Source organism: Schistocerca serialis, chromosome 6, assembly GCF_023864345.2.
Source record: "Schistocerca serialis cubense isolate TAMUIC-IGC-003099 chromosome 6, iqSchSeri2.2, whole genome shotgun sequence".
Lineage (NCBI taxonomy): Eukaryota > Metazoa > Arthropoda > Insecta > Orthoptera > Acrididae > Schistocerca > Schistocerca serialis.
This window is the reverse complement of record NC_064643.1, coordinates 684,028,518-684,053,073: the sequence shown is the minus strand read 5'-3', so window position 1 is coordinate 684,053,073 and position 24,556 is coordinate 684,028,518. Positions and strand designations below refer to the sequence as shown.

The 24,556-nt window shown below is 42.8% G+C and overlaps 1 protein-coding gene across 1 annotated transcript in view; it reads right to left on the bottom strand.

The window, feature by feature from the left end:
• The window catches only part of LOC126485113 (synaptic vesicle glycoprotein 2C-like), a 498,779-nt gene that overhangs the window by 129,712 nt on the left and 344,511 nt on the right, over positions 1–24,556 (bottom strand). Inside the window, exon 5 of the mRNA XM_050108743.1 lies at positions 3,703–3,824. Within this exon, the coding sequence (XP_049964700.1) occupies positions 3,703–3,824 (122 nt within the window). The remainder of the gene's footprint in view (positions 1–3,702; positions 3,825–24,556) is intronic.

The window sequence follows — 24,556 nt, the reverse complement described above, 5'->3', positions numbered from 1 at the left end:
CTGTAGCACCACATCTCAAATCCTTCGATTCTGTTCTGTTACAGTTTTCCCACTGTCCATGTTTCACTACCATACAATACTGTGCTCCAAATGTGCATTCTCAGACATTTCTTCCTCAAATTAAGGTCTATGTTTGATACTAGAAGACTTCTTTTGGCCAGGAATCCTCTTTTTGCCATGTTAGTCTGCTTTTGATGTCCTCCTTGCTCCATCCATCATTGGTTATTTTACGGCCTAGATAACAGAATTCCTTAAATTCATTTACTATGTGATAACCATTCATAATGTTAAGTTTCTCACTGTTCCCATTTCTGCTACATCTCATTACTTTCGTCTTCCTTCAATTTACTCTCTATCCATGTTATGTACTCACTACACTGTTCATTCCATTCAATAGATACTATAATTCTTCTTCACTTTCACTGAGGATAGAAATGCCATCAGTCAAACTTACCATGATATCCTTTCACCTTGAATATTAATCCAGCTCTTGAACATTTCTTTTAATTCCATCATTTCTTCTTCAATGTATGGTTTGAACAGTCAAGGCGAAAGGCTACATCCCTGTATTACACCACTGCTAATCTGAGCATTTCGTTCTTGGTCTTCCACTCTTATTGTTTCCTCTTGGTTTTTGTACACATTGTATATTTCCCTATGGCTTACCCCTATTTTTCTCAGAATTTCGAACATATTACACCTTTTCACATTGTCGAACACTATTTCCAGGTTGACAAATCCTACGAACGTGTCTTGATTTTTCTCCAGTCACACTTCCATTATCGACTGCAACATCAGGATTGCATCTCTGTTGGCTTTACCTTCTCCAAAGCCGAACTGATCATCAAATAACAGACTCTCAACTTTCTTTTCCATTCTTCTGTATATTATTTTTGTTAGTAACGTGGACACATGGGCTGTTAGGCTGATTGTGCAATAATTCTCGCACTTGTCACCTCTTGCAATCTTCTGAATTGTATGGATTATGTTATTTTGAAAGTCTGTTGGCTTTTTTGTGGGAGGAGACCAAACAGCGTGGTCACTGGTCTCATCAGATTAGGGAAGGATGGGGAAGGAAGTCGGCCATAGCCTTTGAAAGGAACCATCCCAACATTTGCCTGGAGCAATTTAGGGAAATCACAGAAAACCTAAATCACATCCTCCTGAATGCGAGTTCAGTGTGCTAACCACTGTGCCACCTTGCTCAGTCTCTGAAAGTCTGATGGCATATTGCCAGTCTCCTACATTCTACATGCCAACATGAAAATTTGTTTTGTTGCCATTTATACCAATGATTTCAGAAATTCCAATGGAATGTCATCTACACCTTCTGCCTCATTTGACTTAATCCATCTACCTACTCCCTCTGCTGCATTTAATGGAGGAATTCTCATTGCACTCTCAGTGTACCACCTTTGTTTTAGTATCACCGAAGGTTGTTCTGTTTTTTATATATGCTGAGTCAGTCCTGACAACCACTTCTTTTTTTATTTTCCATGCAACCATTTCATCTTAGCTTCCCTGTACTTCTTATTTATTTCATTCCTAAGTGACTTGTATTTCTATTTTCCTGTATTTCCCTGAACATTTTTGTACTTCCTTCTATCATCGATCAGCTGAAGTATTTGTTCTGTCACCCGTGATTTCTTCACAGTTACCTTACTTGTACATCAGTTTTTCTTTCCAACTTCTGAAACTGCCCTTTTTAGAGATATCCATTCCTCTTCAACTGAACTGCATACAGAGCTATTCATTATTGCAGTATGCTCGCAGAGAACTACAAATTTATCTCTTCATTTCTTAATATTTCTATCTCTCATGCATCAATTTTTCCTGATTAGTGTCAAACTTCAGCCTACTCTTCATCATTACTAAATTGTTATCTGAGTCCATATCTGCCCCTGGGTATGCCCCATAATCTAATATCTGATTTCAGAATCTCTGTCTGACCATGATACATCTAACTGGAACCTTCCCTACCTCCTGGCCTTTTCCACGTATACTTCATCCTCTTGCGATTCCTGAACAGAGTATTCATTATTACTAGCTGATATTTATTGCAGAACTCAATTAATCTTTCTCCCCTCTCACTGCTGCTACCAAGCCCCTATTCCCTAATATCGCCATCTTCTATTCCTTCCCCTATGACTGCAAACCGCATTCCAATCCCTCATTGCTATTAGATTATCATCTCCGATTATCATCTCCCATTACATACTGAATTACCTGTTCAGTACCCTCATATACTTTCTCTCTTTTTTTCCTTCCATTTTTTTTTTTTTTTTTTTTTTTTTTTTTTTTTGCGATGTCAGCATGTATACCTCAGCTATTCTTGTTGGTGTTTCTATATATCAAATATTTAAAATGAAACTAAAGATATTTCTAATATTTTAGAATAAAATTTAGTTGTATTGCAACTGATGAATGAATTTTATTCTGAAATATATGTATACTACAGTTGTTTAAAAGTAATAGCTATGACTGAAATAATACTTCTAGTAAATCACTGTTTCTATTCTGCATGGGAATTTCTGAATTTGTAGAAATAAATGTTACTTTAACAATCATTGATAATACTTACTTGCATGCCTGAAAGAACAGACATTGTTGATGATCCAAAGCTGTACGAAATAATTTGAAATTCATTCACTGACAGCAAATTCTTTCACATCAGCTGAATTAGGTATGGATCTCCTACCTATTAGTGATGATGACAACACTGGTCTCGATTCCTTGTAATATCATTCCCCCTGAGTAGGAATCCAATAAATAATGTAGGCAAGCATTAGGTGATGAATAAAGTGGGCTACTGAATGAAGATGTATACAATGTGACATGTGGAGGTTTGGTTAAGTTCAAAGAGAGTGCACAAATAGCCGAAATGGTTAAGACAACCGCTCACCATAAGTGGGAAATTTGGGTTTGAGTCCTGGTCTGGCACAATTTTTCATATGTTGTTAATTGGCTAATACAGCTGGTGCTGGTGTCAAAGAATTTGGAGTCAGAGAGTAAATTTAGAATTAATTACTGATAAACTTAGGTTGAAAGAATAGCTACATAATGTTAGTTTGTGTAGTTATTTATTTGATGCTATGTATTAGTGTGTCTTTATTTCAACCTGTCCTTAAACAATTACTGATAGACTTAAATTATAAAAATATGTACCTACTTACTTTCATTTCATTTTTCTGAAATTAAATGTAACTGTATCCTCAATTTGGCCTGTCCAACATCACTTGTACAATTTGTAGTGTGTGATAAAGCTGGACCACCAAAACGCAGCATTTTTCAGTGTAGAGGTTTTCTTGTAGTTTACTGTGTTAAACAATTTTGATGGCGTGAGCACAAACAGCACTACATAGTATAGTGAAGTTTATTGTTAACACAGTTTATGGCTTAAGTTGCTACAATTCTGTTTTTTACTCATTCCAAATTCCTGAATGTTCTCCTCAATTCTATCTATGAAATTCAATTCATTAATTAAATTATTAATGACACTCCTGTTACATTTAACTGGCCTCAGTGTTAATTTTTCTGGCTTGTCAGTGCATCTTTAAAATGAGTAGCTGCCTTGTAAAAAAATTGCGAAAAAAGAAAGAAAATCAGACCACATGTACAAGAAAACTGTTTTAGTGTAAAAACGATGATAATTTAATATAGTCACCTATCTATTACTAGTACCATATTAAGTGTTTCTTTTACCTGGAATGACAATTGTAGAAAGAGCTACAAAGAGTCCAGACGCCATCAGTACCCTTGTTCTGTATTTCGCACAATGAAATTCTGATATAAATGTTTTCTGTATAGAAATAGGGCCACAAATTCTGTAAAGAAAGATAAGGTAACATTACATCACTCATATTCCATGGATCCCTTGGAGAGGTGTCTGCAGGATGTGGAAAGCAGTCAAGGTTGTACATTACATATAAATGCAATACAACTGGATTACTTAAAATTATGTAATATCACATTTTTACTGTGCTAAAGCATAAAGCGCACGCATGCCCACACACGCGCGTGCACACATGCGCACACACGCAAACTCACTCACTCACTCACTCACTCACTCACTCACTCACTCACTCTCTCTCTCTCTCTCAGTAATATCGTAGTGTTACTGTGCTAAATAGTAGAAAACTGATTGGGTTTATGGGCTGTGTCAGCTGATTTTGGTAAGAGAAGAAAGGAGGTGGGGACGTGGAGGAGGGGAGGTTGGCTGTGAACTGGGAAGGAGAGGCAGCAAGGGATGATATATGAATGTCCCACTGGCAAGCTCGCCATGGCGCAGGCACATGATGTTATGGAGGGGTGGGTTGAGTGAGGTAGATATAACTGAGGAAGAGAGACTGAGTACAGAATCAGAGAGCTGGAGGAAGTGGGGACAGGGCTGAAGGTGGCTGTGGAATAGGGGTTAGTTCAGAGAAGCTGGTACTCCAGAAGAGGAGGGGCAGCAAAGGGAGTGTTTTTAGAGTGTCCAGGTGACACAATTTTGGATGCAACCACAATGACGTTATGGATCTTGTGCACAGCAACATCTTCAGCCACAGTGTGGTCAGCTCTGCACCTAGTCTCAGTTTCAAGGTCAATATTCATTCAGGTTGACAACTGCTTGATGGCAATGTCCATGTAAAAGACTGTGCACTGCTTTCATAGGAGGTCCTACCTCTAATAGGGAAAGATGCACCTGTGACTGAACTGAAATAGGATGCATTGGTTGGCTGCATATGACAAATCTCATACCTGGGCCTTCCATGGGGATATGACAGATGCTGCAAGAGGTTGGGAGTAGATATGGCCTACGGATGGACGAAGATATTTCATTTATTGTGTCGCCAGTGGAATACTACTTCGGAAATGGTGGTGACGTCGTGGGCACCACGTTATTCAGTCCCAAGGATGCTAATTGGTAGTCACAGACCTGGGGAAGGATGTAGAAATTATTCTAGTCTGGATGAGCGGCAAAGTGGTCAGCGTCTGTTCACCAGTGGCATGGCTGAAATTTACGAGTATATTTGGAACTAACCCTTCCAGTATTAACACTATGAGTTCACTCAATGAGTCTACTCTCTCCCACCTGATTTCAGGTACCATCATTGTGGAGCATTTTGATAACCACAATATTATCCAAAGTGATCAGTCCACTGCCAGTATCACCAGCTAAACTGGTCTTTCAGAATCTGGGGTGGCCAAGTTAAAATGTGATTCAACAGAGGAAGTTGGAGTCCTCTGACCAACTTAAAACCAAAACAAATACTTTTTTGCAGCACTTAACACACAAACACTTTTTCAACCAAATGTACTTCATAAACTGGGACATAAAATAAAAGAACAGAAGATTTAAATTTTAGTACTTTAAGAAACACATGACAGACAATAACACCATGGATTTTGGCAATTATCATCTTTTTAGAAGTAAAACTAATAAAAGAATACTTAATAGTACACCACATCTGTGAGCTACTTTTGCAGTCTCCAAAAATATTTTAAATTCAATAACTGAGATAAAACCCATTAACAATAGACCAATGACAATTTCTTTCAAATGCACCAATAAAGCATACACCTTAATTAACCCCCATATGCCAGTCAATGAGGATAACCCTAAAAAAACCTGAAGTAGTTACATAACGGCTGATTTTAATGTTCAATTAGGTACAGAGAAAAAAATATAAGAAAACAGTGGTTGGATTTCCTGCACATAAATGGACAAACCAAAATGGCCTAATGCTTGTTGAAACATGCAAAAATTTTAACCTTAAAATAATGTCAACACATATGGGGAATTTCAAATCAATCTTAGCAATTTCATACCCTAACTACAAAGAAATTTTAAATGTCCAAGTTAGGAAAGGGGCTGATCTGATTCTTACCATTATTTGATGCGTATAAAAGTAAAACTTTAACCTCAAAAACTCTTCAAAAAAAAAAATTTTATCCCAAAATTAGACACTGCTAAAATAAACCCAACTCTAAAAAGTGAACTTGATGAAAAACAACCCAACAATTCGCAAAGCCTGAAAGGAAAGTTCATCAAAACAGCTCAAAATTTAATTCCACCTTAAGAAACAAAAACACCATTGGTGGAATGTGGATTGTGAAACAGCAGTTGAGTCTAGGCATGAGGCATTCAAAAACTGGAATAGTAATAAAACTGAAAATGTGTACAATACCTTTCTAACTGTAAGTAAACAAATTTCTAAATTAATCTGAGAGACTAAAAGAAACTATGAAAATGCCCAACTTTTAGAAATTGAAAGAGACTTCCAAAAGAACAATACAAGAAACTTTTACAAACATTCAAAATGAAACTAATAGATTACCAACCTCAAAGTCTTTACTTCAAAAATGAGAACAGCAGTTTGGCTTTTAACAACAAGATAAATTGTAAGGTACTTGCTGATTATTTTGAAAAACGAATAAACTGTCCACAACCAGAAAATAAATTCTAACCACAGCAAACTAGTAACGCCAACCCTAACTCTAAAGAACCTGATGAAATCAAAATAACTAAACAAGTTGAGAGACTTAAAAACAATATAGCATCTGGAGAAGATGGTATAATTGGCAAACTAATAAAATCGACTGGCTCTGACACTATAATATAGACCACTCAACTAGTATGACATATCTGGCAAATTGAGAAAATAGCTGAGGACAGGAAAACTGCCCTAATTAATCCATTGCATAAAAAAAGGGATAGAACTGATGTTAATAATTACCAAGGAATTTCTCTTGTCCTGGTCACATACAAAATTCTCTTGCAATGTTTACTTGATTGAGCCCAAGAACTGTTAGATCCTAAAATTGGTGAATGCCAAGCAGGCTTTAGACCAAACAGATCCTGTCTGGAACAAATTCTTAATTTAAAACTTTTCCAAATTTTAAAGGAACAATTGCTGGATAATAAAACTCTAACACTGATCAAGGTAATGTTAACTGACACTAGATCTAAAGTTAAATTCATGGGAGAAATTTCTGAACCATTTGATATAAAGACTGGTATTAGACAGGAAGATGGATTCTCCCCATTAGTGTTTAATTATGTTTTGGAAAAGGTAATTGCATAATGGCAAGAGCAAAAAGTCGAATCAAAATAAAGATCAATCAATCGAGTTAGGTAGAAGTAATATTAGGGTAATTGCCTCGCCTTTGCTGATGATCTGGCACTTTTAACTAGGGATATTACCACAGCTCGAAAACAAATTTAAATTCTTAAAGTAATTGCAGAAAAAGTAATACTACAAATATCATTAAAAAAACGGAATATACAACATGCAACAAAAAAGCACCAAAGTTTTTGAACACAGAACATGGAAAAATAAAAAGTGTTTCTCAATTTAAATACTTTGGGGAAATCATACAATAAAACGGTCTTCAAGAAGTTACAAACGAAGTTTGCTGTCAAAAAATGGCAACTGCATACAGATTAACACAACATATTTATAATAAAAAAAATCACTTTCTAATTCTAGTAAACTTAGACATTACAGCACTGTAATCAAACTTGAGTGTCTTTATGGAGCAGAAACTTTAATATTAAATAGAAAGACGAATATTGAAGAAATACGAAAGGAAGAAAGAAAGAAAGATTATTAGGAAAATATTAGGCCCTACAATTACTGCTCGAGAAACTTATAGGCTGAGAAGGAATAAGGAAACAGACGAATACACACATACATGGGACATGAGAAGATGAAGACTTAAATTTTATGACCACATTAAATGAATGGCACCCACTAGGTTGACAAAACAAATAGTAGAATTCTGCAAAAACAGAAGAAAGACCAAAACTGAGCCAATTAAATCATCGCTGCAATTAAGGAGGATCTTAAAGTAGCTGATATAACTGAGGCAGACATTAAAAATAGAAAAACATTCCGACAAAAGATATGTGATTGGAAAGTTGGTCACAGGTAAATTAGAAAACAGACCGGAACACTGTGGTCTGATGAAAGAAAGATATTTCATTCTGAAATGATGAAACAAATTTGGACACAAAAGAAGGCCAACCATCAAAAGCGACATTGACTGGTTGTACATTGTGCAATCCTATTCAGCCCAAATGTGAATAATAATAATAATAATAATAATAACAACAATAACAACAAAAGATATCAGCTTCCCATTAAGGTCCTTTTTGGTTCTCTTTTCAATGCCACTGATGCACAGGATTGTTCAGTAAATGCACTAAGACTTCAGGGAAATCGTCACCTGGACAGATTAGTTAGAGGGAAACATACCACGTGGGAAAAATATATCTAAAAACACAGATGATGTGACTTACCGAATGAAAGTGCTGGCAGGTCGATAGACACACAGACAAACACAAACATACACATGAAATTCAAGCTTTCGCAACAAACTGTTGCCTCATCAGAAAAGAGGGAAGGAGAGGGAAAGACGAAAGGATGTGGGTTTTAAGGGAGAGGGTAAGGAGTCATTCCAATCCCAAGGAGCGGAAAGACTTACCTTAGGGGGAAAAAAGGGGTATACATTCGCGCACGCGCGCACACACACACACACACACACACACACACACACACACACACACATCCATCCGCACATACACAGACACAAGCAGACATTTGTAAAGGCAAAGAGTTTGGGCAGAGATGTCAGTCGAGGCAGAAGTACAGAGGCAAAGATGTTGTTGAAAGACAGGTGAGGTATGAGCGGCGGCAAATTGAAATTAGTGGAGATTGAGGCCTGGCGAGTAACGAGAAGAGAGGATATACTGAAGGGCAAGTTCCCATCTCCGGAGTTCTGACAGGTTGGTGTTAGTGGGAAGTATCCAGATAACCCGGACGGTGTAACACTGTGCCAAGATGTGCTGGCCGTGCACCAAGGCATGTTTAGCCACAGGGTGATCCTCATTACCAACAAACACTGTCTGCCTGTGTCCATTCATGCGAATGGACAGTTTGTTGCTGGTCATTCCCACATAGAAAGCTTCACAGTGTAGGCAGGTCAGTTGGTAAATCACGTGGGTGCTTTCACACGTGGCTCTGCCTTTGATCGTGTACACCTTCCGGGTTACAGGACTGGAGAAGGTGGTGGTGGGAGGGTGCATGGCACAGGTTTTACACCGGTGGCGGTTACAAGGGTAGGAGCCAGAGGGTAGGGAAGGTGGTTTGGGGATTTCATCACTTTCCTTGACGTTGACCTCCACCTGTCCAATGGCCAGCTTCACACGTCCGTCCACATCAAACCCACCAACAAGCAACAGTACCTCCATTATGACAGCTGCCACCCATTCCACATCAAACGGTCCCTTCCCTACAGCCTAGGTCTTCGTGGCAAACAAATCTGCTCCAGTCCGGAATGCCTGAACCATTACACCAACAACCTGAAAACAGCTTTTGCATCCCGCAACTACCCTCCCGACCTGGTACAGAAGCAAATAATCAGAGCCACTTCCTCATCCTCTCAAACCCAGAACCTCTCACAGAACCCCAAAAGTGCCCCACTTGTGACAGGATACTTTCCGGGACTGGATCAGACTCTGAATGTGGCTCTCCAGCAGGGATACGATTTCCTCAAATCCTGCCCTGAAATGAGATCCATCCTTCATGAAATCCTCCCCACTCCACCAATAGTGTCTTTCCGCCGTCCACCTACCCTTCGTAGTTCATCCCTATGAAATCCCCAAACCTCCTTCCCTACCCTCTGGCTCCTACCCTTGTAACCGCCCCCGGTGTAAAACCTCTCCCATGCACCCACCCACCACCACCTACTCCAGTCCTGTAACCCGGAAGGTGTACACGATCAAAGGCAGAGCCACGTGTGAAAGCACCCACGTGATTTACCAACTGACCTGCCTACACTGTGAAGCTTTCTATGTGGGAATGACCAGCAACAAACTGTCCATTCGCATGAATAGACACAGGCAGACAGTGTTTGTTGGTAATGAGGATCACCCTGTGGCTAAACATGCCTTGGTGCACGGCCAGCACATCTTGGCACAGTGTTACACCGTCCAGGTTATCTGGATACTTCCCACTAACACCAACCCGTCAGAACTCCGGAGATGGGAACTTGCCCTTCAGTATATCCTCTCTTCTCGTTACCCGCCAGGCCTCAATCTCCACTAATTTCAATTTGCCGCCGCTCATACCTCACCTGTCTTTCAACAACATCTTTGCCTCTGTACTTCCGCCTCGACTGACATCTCTGCCCAAACTCTTTGCCTTTACAAATGTCTGCTTGTGTCTGTGTATGTGCGGATGGATGTGTGTGGTTGCACACAAACCCAGTCTCTCCTATCTACTCAATCTCCCACTTCCAGCTCCACTCCCTCCAAAACCTCAAAATTCCAATCAACACAATCTGGGACCACAACACCCTAATTCAGTAGTTAACCTTTCCTCCAAACCTCTCTCCCAATCCGAAACCTCTGTCCTATTCAAAGGCCTAACCTTCAGCCCCACTCCCAGATTCAACCAAACAGCCCTCGTCAAAGATTTACTGTCCTACACTCGTACTCTCTGCTGGAAGTATCACTTTGCCACGAAGAAAAATGATCCTAATCCTACCCCTAATGATCCAACTCCCCAAGACGCTATCCAAATTGAACCCTGCCTGGAACAGTTCCGTCCTCCGTCACAGCGGGACCCACCTCCTCTTCCTCAAAATCACCCTCTCCAAACCTTCCAGGAATTTCTCACTTCCAGCCTTGCCTCTCAATCCTTCTTAAAAAACCTTAATCCTACTCCCAACATCGCCACTGCTGAAGCCCAGGCTATCCGTGATCTGAAGGCTGACCGGTCCATCGTCATTCTTCCAGTGGACAAGGGTTCCACGACCATGGTACTTGATCGTCGGGAGTATGTGGCTGAGGGACTGCGTCAGCTTTCAGACAACACCACATACAAAGTTTGATAAGGTAATCCCATTCCTGATGTCCAGGCGGAGCTTCAAGGTGTTATATCCTAGCCAGTAACGCCACCCGAGCCCGCTGCCAAAAAGGTTGGCAGCATCAAAGTCCGGACGCCGTCCGCATAAGCAGCGCCAGCGAGACAAGAAATCGCCGCAAGTCTGCGAGCGCCACCGCTGGCTTCTGGTTTCTTAAGCGCTGGAGTCGCGAGCGCTAGGACAGTTCTGTATTCGCCGCTCAGTTGTATACTCGCCACCGAATTGTGTACTTGCTAGTCAGTTGTGTGTTCATCGCAGCAGAGTTGTTGTTTGTCGTCAGCCGACGCTGACCTAGCCGCTCTGACTCGAACTAGACAGATTTCTGTAGACACGGAGTTCACTACTGTGTTTCTGTATCTTCGTTAATAAAGATAAGTACCGACTTTTATTTAATCAGAGTGTTTGGGTTTTCATCTTTCTGTTCACTGTTCCAGCGGACCGGTCGGCCCGCTATTAAAAGTGTGGCGGTGACTTCGTAAGCCGTTTCTACAGCGAATTGCTTGTCGCTACGAGCGCCGCCACAAAACTGGCGACGAGGGCTTCCGAACTCGTGTGCAGGGCTGGTTCAACTTGTTTCTGGTTATACTAATTATAGCGATAAAATATTGGGGGCTGGTTTAATTTGTGTTCACTATGTCTGCCGAATTACAACAGTTGATCTTGTTACAGAGTCAGCAAATACAAAGTCTGGTGGAAGCAATCGCCAAACAAGCGGCTAATCCTCCAACACAAAAGGAACAAGCACAGGCAGCACCACCTTTCCGTGCTTTTGATGCATCAAGAGAAGAATGGCGAGAATATTTCGTGCAGTTGCAGGCGCACACGACAGTCTACAAAATCACGGGTACTGAGTGGCAGCTTTATTTAATTTCCACTGCAGGCGTGGAAGTCTATCGACTACTTTGTAAGTTGTTCCCGGAATCCAAGCCAGAAGCTTTAGACTATGACGTTGTTGTTGACAAGCTTGCTGAGTATTTCGAGTCGCGAGTTCATGTGGCAGCAGCCAGATTCAAGTTCTTCAAATTAAAGAAACTGCCACATCAATCTAATAAACAGTGGTTAACAGATTTACGGGGCCTCACCCGTCAGTGCCGATTTAATTGTGTGTGTGGAGCTTCCTACAGTGATGTCATGTTACGAGACGCTATTACTCAAAACATTGCAGATTCTCGTATTCGTGCTGCTATCTTAAAGTTGCCTGACCCGTCATTAGAGACTGTGATGAACATCATTGAAGCCCAAGATACTTTTGACTATGCTGAGTGTGAGTTAGATCAGCCATGTATTTCTCAAATTGCCTGTGCTAAGCAAGTTATGTCATGCCCGCGGCCCCACCGGCAGAGTCAGACTGTAAACACTAGCCAGCCGCGTCATGTTAAACACATTCGTCAGCCGGGTGTGCAAAATGATAGAGTTAAGTCTTGCCCTAAGTGTGTTCTTGCTCATCCTCATGAACGTTGCCCGTTAAGGAATGCGGTTTGACACTTTTGTCAAATCCAGACTGCTTGTTTGCGTAAACGCAAGAACAATTCTAGTGCTGCCCAGCCCATGGATATTCATGTTCTTCAAAGCCAGCCCGCCCAGAAGGTCGCGTTTAAAGACTCTTCCACGGTTCGTGTGGGTAATAAACTTGTTCGCAATAAGCCACCCACCCAGCCCTCTGCTATGCGACCCAAGCGTAATTCCAACGCTGTAAAACGTAATGTACAGACTGCAAGTGAAGCGGGAGTTGTTGTTCCACCTGCCCAACCCACGAGTTGTCGTAAGCAGCGAACACGCGCTATACGCGCTGATTTTGTGTCTTCCGCTTCCACTGCACCGATCCAGAGACAGTGTAATAAACTATTTGTGAAGCTACGCATCCAGGATAAGACCTTCAATTTTCAATTAGACACTGGTGCATCTGTGACTCTCATAAATAGTGCTACGTATGCGGCTATCGGCCGCCCTAAACTTTCAGCGGCAAAACATTCTTTGGCTACTTATAGTGGAGAACAAATTCCTGTGTTAGGTGTATGTAGCGTGCCAGCCACATTCCGTGGCAATACAAAAACAGTTTCATTCACAGTGCTCCGCACTACAGACAGTGTAAACATTTTCGGATTAGACTGTTTTGACTTGTTTGGCCTGTCTATCCAAGACAATGTGTTGCAAATTAATTCTGTTGTTGTTCCTCAAGACAGCATAACCGATTTGTGTAAACGATACAGTGACATATTTAAAGATGAACTAGGTTGTGCTGTGAACTTTGCCGCTCATATTACGTTAAAAGATGATGCTCAGCCTCGATTTTTTCGTGCTCGTCCAGTGCCTCACGCCCTCCGGGCACCTGTAGCAGATGAACTTCGTCGTTGGCAAAACAACGGTGTTATTCAACCTGTTTCAGCGAGCCAGTGGGCTTCTCCCTTAGTTATTATAAAGAAACCGTCTGGCAAGTTACGTTTGTGTGCTGATTTTAAGTCGACAGTTAATCCTCAGACTGTCATTGATTCTTTTCCTTTGCCTAGACCGGACGAGCTGATGGATAAGTTAGGGGAAGCTCGTTTCTTTTCCAAAATTGATCTCCGTGAAGCATATTTGCAATTGCCCCTCGACGAGCAATCACAACAGTATTTTGTCATCAACACGTCGTTGGGGTTGTTCCGTTTTCTGCGTTTGCTTTTTGGTTGTGCGTCAGCTCCAGCTGTTTTTCAGCGTTTTTTGTCACAACTTCTGGCTAATGTGCCATCGTGTTGCAACTATTTAGACGATATTGTTGTGTCCGGTCGGACGCCTGCTGAACATTTCCGTAATTTGGAGTGTTTGTTTACAGTGTTGTCTCAGGCAGGCCTACGTTGCAACATCGATAAATGTTCATTTTTCCTTACGGAGATGGAATATCTGGGACATGTTATTAATGCTCAAGGCATTCATCCCTCCCAGTCACATTTAGCAGCTATTCGTGATTTGCCCGCCCCTCGCTATCTGTAGGAATTGCAAGCAGTTCTTGGCAAATTGACATATTATATTAGGTTTATACCTAATGCATCACAGATTGCTGCACCGTTGCATCATCTCCGCCGTAAGAATGTTCCGTTTGTGTGGTCAGCTGATTGCCAATCAGCCTTTCAGCAGCTTAAAGAGGCTTTATTGAATGATCGTTGTCTGGTCCATTACGACCCTAACAAGCCTCTGGTGTTAGCTTGCGATGCCTCTTCTTTCGGCCTCGGTGCTGTGTTGTCTCACCGAGTCGGTAACACCGAACGTCCTATTGCGTTCGCATCTAAATTGCTAAACAAAGCTCAGTGTAATTATAGCCAATTGGACAAGGAAGCGTTGGCTATTGTGTTCGGTGTCACAAAATTCCATCACTACCTCTATGGTAGACCATTCTACTTAGTAACAGATCACAAGCCCCTGACGTCACTGTTTCATCCGTCTAAACCAGTTCCTCAGTGGACAGCTCAGAGACTACAACGTTGGGCTCTTTTGTTATCACAATACCAGTATGAGATACTGTATCGCCCTACAGCTCAGCATGCAAACGCTGACGCGCTTTCTAGATTGCCGATTGCTGCGGATGATGTCTTCGATTCCTCTGACGACTCTTGCCATCAGATTGACGCCGATGAGCATCAATCCCTCCGGGATTTTCCGATTGATTATCGTCAGGTGGCACGTGAGACAGCTACGGATCCTCATCTGAGTTTACTATTACGTTTTGTTCAACGTGGTTGGCCGTCCAAGGCAAAGGACATATCGGATCCTGTGGTTCGTCGCTATTATCCGCAACGTCATCTGTTGTCTGTTTCGCACGGAGTTTTGCTGTTACGCACCGAGAATGACCAGCTTCGTGTAGTGGTTCCCCAAGTGCTCCAATCCAAGGTCCTCGACTTGTTGCATCAAGGTCATTGGGGAGTGGTCCGCACCAAGCAGCTTGCCCGCCGTCATTGTACATGGATCGGCATTGATAAGCAGATTACGCAGATGTCTACAGATTGTTCGACGTGTGCCGAACACCAAGCTGCTCCGCCTCAACGCTATTTTGAGTGGGCACGCCCTGCCGGTCCCTGGCAGCGAGTACATATTGATTTCGCTGGTCCATATTGGAATTCTCGTTGGCTCATCGTGATAGATGCATTTAGTAATTTTCCGTTTGTTGTGCCCATGCAGTTTACAACGTCTGCACAAACTATACAGGCGTTGACTTCAATTTTTTGTATTGAGGGTCTTCCAGAAGTTTTAGTGTCTGACAATGGTCCACAATTTACCTCTGCTGAATTTGAAAGTTTTTGTTCTGCCAATGGCATTTGCCATGTTCTTACTCTGCCGTTCCACCCTCAATCGAATGGTGCAGCAGAACGTTTTGTACGTACATTCAAGGATCATATGGACCGCCTTCGTGCTACGCACTCTCGTCAGCAGGCCCTCATCACGTTCCTGTCGTCGTACCGGACCACGCCACGCGACGGCCCTTCGCCTGCGGAGCTTCTCCACGGCCGTCGTCATCGCACCCTACTACGGTTGTTGCACCCCCCGGATCGCCCCGCCGCTTCTGAGCATCGCACGCGTTTTCAGCTCAACGACGCCGTTTTTTTCAGAGTTTATCATGGTCGCCGTCATTGGGAACGTGGTACCGTGATAAGTGTCCAGGGTCGCGGTTTTTATACTGTTCAAGGTGCTACTGGGGTGCACAGGAGGCATCCGAACCAGTTGCGCCGCGCTGGCCGCCCGGATTCTGCCGCTCGTTCTTTGTCCACAGATTTGGTCCGCGGCAGGTTCCAGCCGCGCCTTCCGACTTCGCTGCCGCCCCCAGGGCAGCAGCAGCAGCCGTCGCCGCTACCACACCAACAGCCCGTCCCGTTGATGCCTCCCGTGCAGCTTCATCCGGGAGCGCCCAAGGTGGTCGCTCCGGCGCCTGCGGTCCCTCTTCAGTCGCCACCGCCTTCGGAGCTGATGGACGTCGACCCCTCAGCCGGGCCGCCTTCCCAAGCGGTGGCTGTGCAGCCTGTCCTGCAGCCGCTTTCCTTGGGCACCCCCAAGGAGTCTGACACCGCAGCGCCTTGTCCGGCGCCCACTCAGCAGCCGTCGACGCAGCGTCAGGAGATGCTGCTTCTCTTCGTGGGTCCCGACGCCCCGTCGCGTCCAGTACCAGAAGCTGCGCCCGTGGTCTCAGGCGTGCACCCTGACCCCGGTTTTCAGTCAGTGTTTCCCGAGGCCCCACGCAGCCAATGCTGGGGTGCGGACCGGGGACTGCCACCGACAACAGTCTCCGCCCCGGTCTCTTCTGCTACGCCTGCGGCCAGACCCCTCCCCCGCCGTCGGCGCTCGCCACGTCATTATTCAACGACGGTGCGGCGATTTGGGGGGGAGGAGTGTTATATCCTAGCCAGTAATGCCACCCGAGCCCGCTGCCAAAAAGGTTGGCAGCATCAAAGTCCGGACGCCGTCCGCATAAGCAGCGCCAGCGAGACAGGAAATCGCCGCAAGTCCGCGCGCGCCACCGCTGGCTTCTGGTTTCTTAAGCGCTGGAGTCTCGAGCGCTAGGACAGTTCTGTATTCGCCGCTCAGTTGTATACTCGCCACCGAATTGTGTACTTGCTAGTCAGTTGTGTGTTCATCGCAGCAGAGTTGTTGTTTGTCATCAGCCGACGCTGACCTAGCCGCTCCGACTCGAACTAGACAGATTTCTGTAGACACGGAGTTCACTACTGTGTTTCTGTATCTTCGTTAATAAAGATAAGTACCGACTTTTATTTAATCAGAGTGTTTTGGTTTTCATCTTTCTGTTCACCGTTCCAGCGGACCGGACGGCCCACTATTAAAAGTGTGGCGGTGACTTCGTAAGCCGTTTCTACAGCGAATTGCTTGTCGCTACAAACGCCGCCACAAAACAAGGAATCCCCAGAACCTTAGGCCCGCTACAAAACCTTTCACATGACTCCATCAACCTCCTGACCCCACCGACACCCCGCACCCCTACCTTCTTCCTAAAATTCACAAAACCAATCATCCCGGCCGCCCCATTGTAGCTGGTTACCAAGCCCCCACAGAATGTATCTCTGCCTACGTAGATCCAACACCTTCAACCCATTACATGCAGTCTCCCATCCTTCATCAAAGACACCAACCACTTTCTCGAACGCCTGGAATCCTTACCCAATCCGTTAACCCCGGAAACCATCCTTGTAACCATTGATGCCACTTCCTTATACACAAATATCCCGCACGTCCAGGGCCCCGCTGCAATGGAGCACTTCCTTTCACGCCCATCACCTGCCACCCTACCTAAAACCTCTTTCCTCATTACCTTAGCCAGCTTCATCCTGACCCACAACTTCTTCACTTTTGAAGACCAGACATACCAACAATTAAATAGAACAGCCATGGGTACCAGGATGGCCCCTTTGTACGCCAACCAATTCATGGGTCGCTTAGAGGAAGCCTTCTTGGTTACCCAGGCCTGCCAACCCAAAGTTTGGTACAGATTTATTGATGACATCTTCATGATCTGGACTCACAGTGAAGAAGAACTCCAGTATTTCCTCTCCAACCTCAACTCCTTTGGTTCCATCAGATTCACCTGGTCCTACTACAAATCCCATGCCACTTTCCTTGATGTTGACCTCCACCTGTCCAATGGCCAGCTTCACACGTCCGTTCACATCAAACCCACCAACAAGCAACAGTACCTCCATTATGACAGCTGCCACCCATTCCACATCAAACGGTCCCTTCCCTACAGCCTAGGTCTTCGTGGCAAACAAATCTGCTCCGGTCCGGAATCCCTGAACCATTACACCAACAACCTGACAACAGCTTTCGCATCCCGCAACTACCCTCCCGACCTGGTACAGAAGCAAATAACCAGAGCCACTTCCTCATCCTCTCAAACCCAGAACCTCCCACAGAAGAACCACAAAAGTGCCCCACTTGTGACAGGATACTTTCCGGGACTGGATCAGACTCTGAATGTGGCTCTCCAGCAGGGATACGATTTCCTCAAATCCTGCCCTGAAATGAGATCCATCCTTCATGAAATCCTCCCCACTCCACCAAGAGTGTCTTTCCGCCGTCCACCTAACCTTCGTATCCTCTTAGTTCATCCCTATGAAATCCCCAAACCACCTTCCCAACCCTCCGGCTCCTACCCTTGTAACCGCCCCCGGTGTAAAACCTGTCCCATGCACTCTCCCACCACCACCTAATCCAGTCCTGTAACCCGGAAGGTGTACACGATCAAAGGCAGAGCCACGAGTGAAAGCACCCACGTGATCTACCAACTGACCTGCCTACACTGTGACGCATTCTATGTGGGAATGACCAGCAACGAACTGTCCATTCGCATGAATGGACACAGGCAGACAGTGTTTGTTGGTAATGAGGATCACCCTGTGGCTAAACATGCCTTGGTGCACGGCCAGCACATCTTGGCACAGTGTTACACCGTCCGGGTTATCTGGATACTTCCCACTAACACCAACCTATCCGAACTCCGGAGATGGGAACTTGCTCTTCAATATATCCTCTCTTCCCGTTATCCACCAGGCCTCAATCTCCGCTAATTTCAAGTTGCCGCCACTCATACCTCACGTGTCATTCAACAACATCTTTGCCTCTGCACTTCCGCCTCGACTGACATCTCTGCCCAAACTCTTTGTCTTTAAATATGTCTGCTTGTGTCTGTATATGTGTGGCTGGATATGTGTGTGTGTGTGTGCGCGAGTGTATACCCGTCCTTTTTTCCCCCTAAGGTAAGTCTTTCCGCTCCCGGGATTGGAACGACTCCTTACCCTCTCCCTTAAAATCCACATCCTTTCGTCTTTCCCTCTCCTTCCCTCTTTCCTGATGAGGCAACAGTTTGTTGAGAAAGCTTGAATTTTGTGTGTATGTTTGTGTGTCTATCGACCTGCCGGCACTTTCGTTTGGTAAGTCACATCATCTATCATCTTATATATATATATATATATATATATATATATATATATATATATATAGACACACACACACACACACACACACACACACACACACACACACAGAGGTCACCTAACGTTACCACTGGATATATTTCGTAAACCACATCAAATACTGATGAACCGATTCCACAGACCGAACGTGAGGAGAGGAGCTAGTGTAATTGTTTAATACAAACCATACAAAAATGCACGGAAGTATGTTTTTAAACACAAACCTACGTTTTTTTTAAAATGGAACCCCGTTAGTTTTGTTAGCACATCTGAACATATAAACAAATACATAATCAGTGCCGTTTGTTGTATTGTAAAATGTTGATAAGATTTGGAGATATTGTAACCTAAAGTTTTCGCTTGAAACCTCCGACGTTCAGTTGCGTGTTGTAACAAACACAGGCCACGGTCAGCGAGTAGCATCTGCAGGGACATGTTTACGATGACGACCATGTTTACAAGTGTGGCTGTAGTGCACTGTTGTGGTTTGGTCTAGCTGTCGCAGTGTCCGCATGTAGCGCTTGCTGCTATTGTTATTCTGCATTCGTCTCTGCACGCAGACCAACTGTAGTACACCGTGTTACCAGACATCTGTGATAGTGTAGTGTTGTAGGAACTCTGACCATGATGTATTCGAACTCTGAAAAGGCGGAGATGATACTCATCTATGGCAAGTGTCAACGAAATACAGCTGAAGCCCGCAGGGTGTATGCAGAACGGTACCCGGACAGAGAGCATCCAACGTGCCGCACATTGCAAAACATCTACCGCCAACTGTATGCAACAGGTATGGTCGTAGCACGCAAAGGGGTCCGTAACAGGCCCGTCACAGGAGAAGCGGGTGCAGTTGGTGTGTTAGCTGCTGTTGCCATGAACCCACACATGAGTAAACGGGACATTGCGAGAGCCGGTGGACTTAGTCAAAGTAGTGTCATGCGCATACTGGATCGTCACCGCTTTCACCCGTTTCATGTGTCGCTACATCAGCAATTACATGGTGATGACTTTAATCATCGAGTGCAATTCTGTCAATGGGCATTAACAGAGAATGCGTTGCAGTTCTACCTGTTTACCGATGAAGCGGGTTTCACAAACCACGGGGCAGTGAATCTACGGAACATGCATTACTGATCCATAGACAATCCTCGCTGGCTCAGACACGTACAGCGACAGCGACTGTGGACTGTAAATGTATGGTGCGGAATCATTGGCGACCACCTCATTGGTCCTCACTTCATTGCAGGGGCCCAAACAGCTGAAACATACATCGCATTTCTACAGAATGATCTGCCAACGTTGCTCTAAAATGTTCCAATGGAAACGCGTCGACGTATGTGGTATCAGCATGATGGTGCACCTGCACATTCCGCAATTAACACTAGGCTGACCCTTGACAGGATGTTCGACGGGCGTTTCATAGGACATGGAGGACGCATAAATTGGCCAGCCCGTTCTCCTGATCTTACACCTCTGGACTTCTTTCTGTGGGGTATGTTAAAGGAGAATGTGTACCGTGATGTGCCTACAACCCCAGAGGATATGAAACAACGTATTGTGGCAGCCTGCGGCGACATTACACCAGATGTACTGTGGCGTGTACGACATTCATTATGCCAGAGATTGCAATTGTGTGCAGCAAATGATGGCCACCACATTGAACATCTATTGGCCTGACATGTAGGGACACACTCTATTCCGCTCCATAATTGAAAACGGAAACCACGTGTGTACATGTACCTCGCCCCTCATGGTAATGTACATGTGCGTCAGTGAAAAAGACCAATAAAAAGTTGTTAGCATGTGGACGTAATGTGCTGTTCCAGTCTCTTCTGTACCTAAGATCCATCACCATTCCCTTTGGATCCCTACGTAATTCGGTGCTCTCCGATACACACGATCGAACAGCGGAGGAGTGGTACTCAAGTGACAACTTTAGGTTACAATATCTCCGGATGTAATTAACATTTTACAATGCAACAAATGGCACTGATTACGTATTTGTTTATATGTTCAGATGTGCTAACAAAACTAACGGGGTTCCGTTTAAAAAAATGTAGGTTTGTGTTAAAAAACATACTTCCGTGCATGAATTTTGTATGGTTTGTATTAACCAATTACACTAGCCCCTCTCCTCACGTTCGGTCTGTGGAATCGATTCGTCAGTATCTGCTGTGTTTTACGAAATATATCCAGTGGTAATGTTAGGTGACCTGTGTGTGTCTGTGTGACTTACCCTGTGTGTGTGATATATATATATATATATATATATATATATATTGCCAACGTTGCTCTAAAATGTCCCAATGGAAACGCGTCGACGTATGATATATATATATATATATATATATATATATATATATATATATATATATATATATATATATATATATATATATATATATATATAAAACAAAGATGATGTGACTTACCAAACGAAAGCGCTGGCACGTCGATAGACACACAAACATACACACAAAATTTAAGCTTTCGCAACAAACTGTTGCCTCATCAGGAAAGAGGGAAGGAGAGGGAAAGACGAAAGGATGTGGGTTTTATGGGAAAGGGTAAGGAGTCATTCCAATCCCGGGAGCGGAAAGACTTACCTTAGGGGGGAAAAAAGACGGGTATACACTCGCACACACATATCCATCCACACATATACAGACACAAGCAGATTATATATATATATATATATATATATATATATATATATATATATATATATATATATATAGAGAGAGAGAGAGAGAGAGAGAGAGAGAGAGATGTTAGCACAGCAGGGACAAGAGGGTTAGATATCCACGTGCTAACATCTAAGTATGCACATTAGCAGAGTACAAGGATAATACATGAGATTAAGTCTTTAATAATGTAAACTCAAGGCAGAAGAAAATATGTAAGCCAAAATGGATGGGTAAGCTAGGCAGTACAGAAGGAAGTTCTAGGTAAAAATGGGAGTAAGCTACCTTGAGAATAGAAAAGTGGCCAAAGGGTAGAAAGATACTTCGTGACCTATGTGATAATGAATCTCGATATAAATCAGTTAGGTGCAGCCAGTAAAATGAGAACCTGTACCATAATGTGAATGAAAGGAGGTAAGTGGACATCACTGGTGTAATAATTTAGGATTATGTTGGGAGTATTTTTCCACATTAAGCAGTGTCTTCGCAGTCTCACAATGGTTTGATGCCATTTTTATGTGAATACTGAACCAATATAGTAAGGCAAATGAATTTAGCCGTATAGTGCAGCTCCTTTAAGTTCCTTATTTGGCTAGATGAATGAATGGGGATGTGGGTGGCTCAGCTTTGTTGTAGACATAAGATGCAGCAACGAACTGAGAGTTCCTTTTGGTTTGTAACTGCTCAAGGCAATGATTCTTGGTTATGCAAGTACTGTTGTGCGTGTAAGACTTGGTCACTTATGACTTCAGGGTACCCTTGAATAGCTGGTGGATCCTATAAAGCATCAAAGAAAGGCACAAATTTATGAATATGCTTTCATACAGTGAGATTAGATTAGATTAATACTTGTTCCATAGATCATGAATACGACACTTCGTAATGATGTGGAACGTGTCAGGTTAATAAAAGATGTCTGTACAAGATATTACATTACACAAAATACTGCATGACACTAATGTTTAAGTTGGTCTCCCCCCCCCCCCCCCCCCCCCCCGGCCCCCTCACTTAATTTATATCTAAAAAAATCAGCCAATGAGTAGAAGGAGTTGTCATCTAGAAATTCTTTTAATTTATTTTTAAATGTTGGTTGGCTATCTGTCAGGCTTTTAATGCTGTTTGGTAGGTGACCAAAGACTTTTGTGGCAGCCTAATTTACCCCTTTCTGTAACAAAGTCAGATTTAACCCTGCATAGTGAAGATCATCCTTTCTCCTGGTATTATAGTTATGCACACTGCTATTACTTTTGAACTGGGTTGGATTATTAATAACAAATTTCATAAGTGAATATATATACTGTGAGGATCCCTAGATCCTTAAATAGATGTCTGCAGGATGACCGTGGGTGGGCTCCAGCAATTATTCTGATTACACGTTTTTAAGCAATGAATACTTTTCTACTCAATGATGAATTACCCCAGAATATGATGCCATACGAAAGCAGTGAATGAAAGTAGGCATAGTAAGCTAATTTACTGAGATTCTTATCACCAAAATTTGCAATAACCCTAATAGCATACGTAGCTGAACTCAGAAGTTTCAGCAGACCATCAATGTGTTGCTTCCAGTTTAACCACTCATCAGTGGACACACCTAAAAATTTTGAAAATTCTACCTTAGCTACAGACTTCTGTTCAAAGTCTATATTTATTACTGGAGTTGTGCCATTTACTGTACGGAACTGTATATACTGTGTTATATCAAAATTTAAAGAGAGTCCGTTTGCTGAGAACCATTTAATAATTTTGTGAAAAACATCATTTACAATTACATCACTTAGTCCTTTGTTTTTGGATGTTATTACTATACTTGTATCATCAGCAAAAAGAACTAACTTTGCATCTTCATCACTGTGGAATGGTAAGTCATTAATGTATATCAAGAACAGTAAAGGACCTAAGACCGAATCTTGTGGGACACCGTACTTGATAGCCCCCCAGTTTGAGAAATCAGCTGTTGTTTTAACATTACATGAACCACTTGTTTCAACTTTCTGCATTCTTCCAGTTAAGTATGAATTAAACCATTTGTGCACTGCCCCCCTCAAACCATAATGATTTAGCTTATCTAAAAGAATTCCATGATTTACACAATCAAAGGCCTTTGAGATATCACAAAAAATACCAATGGGTGATTGTCGGTTATTCGGAGCATTTAATATTTGATCAGTGAAAGCGTATATAGCATTTTCTGTTGAAAAGCCTTTCTGAAAACCAAACTGATATTTTGTTAGTACTTTATTTTTACAAATATGGGAGGCTACTCTTGAATACATTACTTTCTCAAAAATTTTTGATAGAGATGTCAGAAGAGAGATTGGGCGATAGTTGTTGACATCCAACGTATCCCCTTTTTATGCAATGGTTTTACAATGGCATATTTCAGTCTATCGGGGAAAACACCCTGCTCCAAAGAGCTATTACATACGTGGCTGAGAATCCTACTTATCTGTGGGGAACAAGCTTTAAGTACCTTGGTGGAAATGCCATCAATTCCGTAAGAGCTTTTACTTTTCAGTGAATTTATTATTTTACTGATTTCAGAGGGAGAGGTTGGTGGAAACACGGTTGTTTCAAATTGCACAGGTACGGCCTCTTCTACTAGTAGCCTTGCCTCTTCTAGTGAAGATCTAGCTCCTATTTTCTCCACAACATTTAAAAAATGATTATTGAAAATATTTTCAATTTCTGATTGTTTGTTAGTACACTTGTCATTCAGTTTTATGGCACTAAAGTCTTCCTGTGCTCTTGGTTGCCCTGTTTCCATTTCAATAATATTCAAAATTGCTTTAATTTTATTATCAGAGTTACTGATCTCAGACATGATACACATGCTTCTGGACTTTTTAGTAACTTTTCTTAGTACCGCACAATAGTTTTTATAATATTGAACAATTTCGGGGTCAGTACTCCCTTTTGCTGTTAGATACAGTTCTCTTTTACGGTTGCAAGATATTCTTATTCCTTTAGTTAGCCAAGGTTTTTTATATGTTTTCTTGGAATTATGTTTAACTA